Below are 6,085 nucleotides of genomic sequence, written 5' to 3' on the forward strand. Positions count from 1 at the left end.
TTAGGTCTTATTTCATGAACATAAGAGTGAATTCATAGCAGCCATATAGAAAGAAAATTTGAGATACAAGTGCTGATTTTCGTGCATTGAAAATCAGCTACAGCTGTCTGCGTCAAATTGCGTTTTCCAATTCGTTAACCGTTGGATCGTGCTGAGATTTGAACTGGGGTTTCTTAACATCTGGTTCTTGGATTTCAATGGTGGAGATCGGATTTTATGTTTTGTAGCTTCACTTTTGGAGGAACGAACAGCAGCTCATTTTGGGGGTGATTTCTCTCCTTTCTTCACTAGTTTTGATGCTATCTTTTATGTATTGTTGCTCTGTGTTTGGCATCGATGTTGTAGCCATTTGAAGAATATTGTTGTAACTCTTGTTGATTATTAGTGGAGCTTTTGTAAGACGGAGGTCCCGTGGTTGTTTCCTCTTCACATTAAAGGGGTTTTTCCACATAAATTTCGTGTCTCTTACAATTGATTTATTTTACTTGCTTTGGTATTTTATTGTTGGTATAGTTGATGCCCATATATCCATTTGTACTTGAAATTAGTTTGCTCCTCTTGTTCAAATAGTGTGGGAAGTTTTGACTTAGGTAATTCTTCCGCTATTACCTTGTTGTGCAATATGATTATTACTTGTTTCTTCCCAACAATAATGAAGATCAAGAAAATGACTCCCATTATTTGGTTATTAATTAAGTGCGAACCTAATATAAATATGTAGTTTTAATCATGTCCAATTTTCCTATTCTTCACTCGTGTTATTTTGACCGAAGATGAAAATGATTTTTTATTGAAAAAAAGAAAGTTTACAAAATTAATTAAAAAAATAATATATTTTAAAAGAAAAAGAGTTAAATTATAAATTTTTTTTATACTTATAATAATCAGGTTAAAAGAATTGTTACAAAAAGATCATATTAAAAGTTAAGTATAATATCATAAATCACAAAGGAAGTAAAGTGTTACGAAACTAAACTTGAGGAGAGGTTTATGTAATTATCTCTTTAGTTTTTTTGGCTATAATGACTTTGTGTGAAAACCAGTCTAACTTGAGTGATTTCGTGAGATAACTAATCAAACTTGAGTGACTTTATTGATACAACATAAACATAAGTGACTTTCATAAACAAATTGTCATAGTTAAGTGATGATTTAAGTTATTCACTCCTCAAAAAAGTATAGTTTTGTAAAAACTAAAAGAAATTGAAAATACTACAACCTTAATTAATATATAAATAATCATAACATCTCATTAATGACATGAAATTATAATAGATTTGGAAAACATAAGGTGATTAAAACATTTGATCTAAAAGTAAACATTTGACTCACTACTTGTTGCTAATATTTTCATACTATTCAACATAGTTTCCACAAATTTACAACTGAAGATATTACCCCTTACACTCCCATCATTTAAAAGCAATAGCATTCAGGTAAAAAATAAAAACACAAGTATTGAACATGAAGAAAAATTATGTTATCTTTGCTTACGGAATGTTATTGTAACTTTTAAATTGCACAAGTTGTGTATACTTAGGGGTAGAAACATATTATGTTATCTTTGCTTAAGGAATGTTATTGTAACTTTTAAATTGCACAAGTTGTGTACTCTTAGGGGTAGTTCTTCTTTGGCTAAAAACCCACCAGCATATACGAGTATAATTTAGGCATTCCTATTGCACAAGACACTGAACAATATTTGTACCATAATTTGAGCTCTTTAATTTCCACTTTTTTCTTCTCAATTGTTTTAAAATACTCAAATGTAGGGTATGCATCAAAGAACCCATTAGCAATTTCGCAAGGCAGATTTTGTTATCTAGATCAAAAAATGAAGGGACGTGAAAGAATACCATCCTAAAAGACCTAAAGCCAAATAAATATTCATTTATTAGTAATTATTTTATGAGAGAAACTGCTAAAACACTAACGACACTACTAAAAATGCGGCAATTTTCAACTGACATTTGATCGAAAATCGGTCGAATTTGGGTCGTCAGTAATGTTTCTGACAAATTCCGTCAAAAACATCCATTGGAAATTCCCGTTTTTAATAGTATGATTCAATCGTTAATATATTAAACCAGATTACTGCTGGACAATTCATAAAATACAAAAGCAGGTAAGGTATAAAATTAAAAGAAAAATGATAATAAAGAGATGGAGGAGAGCTAGTGAAGAAAGCGCTCAAAAAGCCAAAATCTAAGAATTAACAAAATCTGATCATTTCTATCACTGCTTCAAGTTAACTATATGATACAGTTGCCTTCATTTGATTGCTCAATAATTAATTATGTTAGACTCTTTTTATATGAAATGTGTCAAACAAATTATAAAAACATAGAAAGAATACTCATTTGGCCAAATTAAAGGAACAAATTAATGGAAGAAAACCAACTCACACCTTCGAACCTGTCTACTTGCAAACTTTGGATATTTGTTCTCCTTTTCATCGCTTTTGAGTCCTGCAGTGAAATTCAAGCAAAGAACTTCAGGATTAGGAGAAAAAAAAGTTGTTTATTTTTTTTCCCTCTCAGTCACCTTAGGCGGTGGCTTGTGACTTGTATATAAGGAGGTCATATTGTGAATACAAAGGTTCTCCCAAAATATTCTTGTCTCTTTACTGCTTTCTTGTTCCTTTCGTTTTAGCACACACCTAAACTATTAAAAGTCTTAATTCCATCCCAAACCCCCCCCCCCCCCCCCCCCCCACCTAGATGCTGATGTTGCAAAGCGAGTGGCTATACTCTCTTTTAGGCTTGCGGGGATGGAAAAAATGAAAAATCAACTCCCAAGTAGGCTATTTTTCAAAGTTAACCGCCACATAGTCATATACAATGGTTTATTTATTCTAATTATGTATTTTTTTTTTCTTGCTTCAACTTAATATATAATGGAAATTTTACCCTAACTTTGCATTTTTAAAGTTTCTTCTTTAAATGCAATGAACTTATTCCAACTAACTCTTTCAACTGTGTATTCCTTCTTTTTACCAATTTGCAGGAAAAAAAATACTTGGGTCGAACTCCATCATTTTAGCCAGATAAAATTAGCTTTATCCAAAACAATGATGCAACTGTGTATTTCTTCATTAGATGTAATGACTATTTACTTTAACTGTGGATTTTTCTTTCCAGGCCAAAATCAATAAAAATACTTAGAATTCTATTATTTTTAGACAAATAAGAAAAGATTTAACCATTATTTAACCACAGTCGGTATATTAGCTAAAAAAAACTTCATTATTTTGGTTAAACCATTTTTATTTTTATTTGGCTAAAAATAGGGAACTCTAACCAATTTATTTTTTTATAGATTCAACCCGGGAAAAAAGCACAATTAGAATTAAAAATTAATTACATTTAAAGAAGAAATTAGAAAATATACACACGGGGAACTTCATTATTTTGATTAAATTCTTTGTCTGGCTAGAAATAATGGAGTTTCAGTCAAGTCATTTTACAAATTTGGGCAATAAAAAAAAAAGGACAAATAGCAATTTTGATCCCTATGTTATAGGTTTATTCCAGTTTTGGTCCTTGTGTAATTCGACTAAGCATAATTAACCTTCAATTAATACAAACATGTGATTTTGATCCTTCAAACTAACAGAAATTAAAAACTTAACGGAATCATTAATTAAAAATAAATTAAAGTTCATATTGTGTACACTAAGAAACTTGAAAATCAAGAAGCCGAGGAGTATCATATCAAAACCCTAGCTTCTGTTCTTGGCAAGTTCGAATTATTTTCAGATTCTCCATTTTTCATGCTTTGAATTTCGATTTAGAAATATGGGACTCTGTATTGGAGTGGATTCAACTTTTTTCTTAACAATTTCATTCCGATTTGGTCGTTTTTCAAGTTAAGAATTCAATTTTTTTCCTCACATGCGGTTAGACTTTATCCTTCTATTCATCTTCAAGATCTCATTTTTTGTCTTTGGGTGTACTTGGTGTGCCCTGGAAAATGGGTTTGTTGGTGAATTCATTTCTTGGTGTTAGATTGTTAAAGAGTAGTGATATGTTTGGGAAAAAGGGACCAACTCCTACTACTGTTATTAGTACTCGTAGCTCCACACTTCATTTTTTTTTCTTTTTTCTTATTTATTTTTAATTAATGATTCCGTTAAGTTTTTAACTTCCATTAGTTTGAAGGATCTAAATCACACAGTTATATTAATTAAAGGTTAATTATGCTTAGTCGAATTACATAATGACCAAAACTGAAATAAGTCTATAATACATGGACTAAAATCGCTATTTCCCCCCAAAAAAAAAATATACATTTGAAACAAATAACCATTGCACCTACAAGAAATAAAATAAAATAAAAGGAAAATATGTTCCAAATGTTATAAAAAAAAATTAAGAAAAAATACATAGCAAATAAACCATTATTAATACATCTTTGTTTGTCCGTCTTTCATAACCTCGCACGCCCTAAAGAGAGAAGAAAGTGACAGCGATGGACGCCAAAAGCTCTAAGGTTTTGGATGTTCCAATTACTGTGGCTAATCCAATACCAAGTTCCAAGCCTTCCCAGGGAGATTGCAAAGGAACAAGAATCTCTCAAGTCACAATTATGGACCTTCCAAGGGTGATTATGGTGGAAATTCTCTCAAGATTGCCAATCAAGCCCATTTTCCGTTGTAAGACTATTTGCAAACTCTGGTATCATCTTTTCTCTAACCCTTTATTTGTTAACATGTATCACTCAAGATTACCTTTTCCCTGCATTTTGCTTTCAACACAAGATGACTCAGTCACTTCGCTTCTTGAACTCAAAGCAGATTATGACTATCATTCTCTCCCTTGTAACAGACCCATTGAGTTGAGCCCTAAGTTTCACCTCCCTCCATTGAAATCAAAAATGTTTTTAATTGGTTCATGTAATGGGCTCATTTGTTTGTTGAATGGTTCGACGTATGATGAAAACCATTCGGTTTACATTAACAATCCTCTTTTAGGCGAGTATTTCAAGCTTAAAGTGCCCGAATGGGATAAAAGAGATCATCATGTTGCTTATGGTTTCTAGTGAAACCTCTCGGCAGTATAAAGTATTGAGATTAGTCACTAGAAAGCTTTGGGATCGTCCTGAAGTATCAGAATTGGATGCTTATACTCTTGGAGTTGATGAAAAATGGAGAAATGTGAGCCAAGTTCCCTGTCCTTTTACGGGATCCTGTATGGCGTCTTTTTGATAAGGTTTGTGTCAGTGGTGCTCTTCATTGGATGGATCAAGGAAAAAATGACAGCATATGGATCAAGGAAAAAATGACAGCATTTACACCTTCGATATTGGGACAGAAAAGCTAAAGTCCCTGCCAACCCCACCTGGTCTGAAAACCTCATCCTTCGGCTTGACGCTAGCAGAGTTGGGGAATTGTCTATGTTTGACTGATACTAAAAACTACGGACAGGGTGTTGATCTCTGGTGGATGAAAGAGTATGGGATTGCTGAATCTTGGACTAAAGATAGCATTTTGGTGGATTATCTTCCGCCTGGTATGGGTAAATATGTATGTGAAGCGAAATTAATTTGGAAAGATGGAGAAATCTTGATGCAAAGTGGCAAACCACTAGCTTCTTACAATCCAAAAGAAAAGAAGTGTAAGGAGGTCAATGTTTATGGCCGTGGAGCTGCGACTAGATACGTTCCAAGTTTTCACTCGCTCAAGACTGTCATGGGAGACAACTTTCAAGTCTTAAATATTTATTCGAAGAACTGAAATAATTTATTATTTATTTAGTCTTGCTTCCTTTAGGATATTATGTTTTGCATCTCCTTTTCTGGTTTAGTTTTGTTTAGTTTAAAACCGCCTGGTGACTTACACTTTTTTGTGGATGCTTGTGAATTCTGGTTAAACAACTCTACTTATATAAGCATATATTTTCCATTTTCACATTCCTACTTACTTTCATTACAAAGTCTCCAAAGCTGCATTTCATTTATTCGATATGTATGCTCGTATGAATAGAACGAAGGAACAAATTATTGGCCTATCAGTTTTACTTTTAAGAAGTACTTATTAATGGTAAAAGTTACTTTGGCATTTTTGTTTTGGGTAAATGTGACAGGA

The 6,085-nt window shown here is 32.5% G+C and overlaps 1 protein-coding gene across 1 annotated transcript; it reads left to right on the plus strand.

The window, feature by feature from the left end:
• Positions 1 to 4,470: 4,470 nt before the first annotated feature.
• Positions 4,471 to 5,040, plus strand: LOC132065984 (F-box protein At5g49610-like). Its single transcript, XM_059459395.1, has one exon. The coding sequence runs from the start codon at positions 4,471 to 4,473 to the stop codon at positions 5,038 to 5,040; it is 570 nt and encodes a 189-aa protein (XP_059315378.1).
• The last annotated feature ends 1,045 nt before the right edge of the window (positions 5,041 to 6,085 follow it).

This window comes from Lycium ferocissimum, chromosome 8 (genome assembly GCF_029784015.1).
Source record: "Lycium ferocissimum isolate CSIRO_LF1 chromosome 8, AGI_CSIRO_Lferr_CH_V1, whole genome shotgun sequence".
Lineage (NCBI taxonomy): Eukaryota > Viridiplantae > Streptophyta > Magnoliopsida > Solanales > Solanaceae > Lycium > Lycium ferocissimum.

What these genes read in the sequence shown, in the direction of transcription:
- LOC132065984 (XM_059459395.1), top strand. Translation starts at nt 4,471, where the DNA reads ATGGACGCCAAAAGCTCTAAGGTTTTGGATGTTCCAATTACTGTGGCT.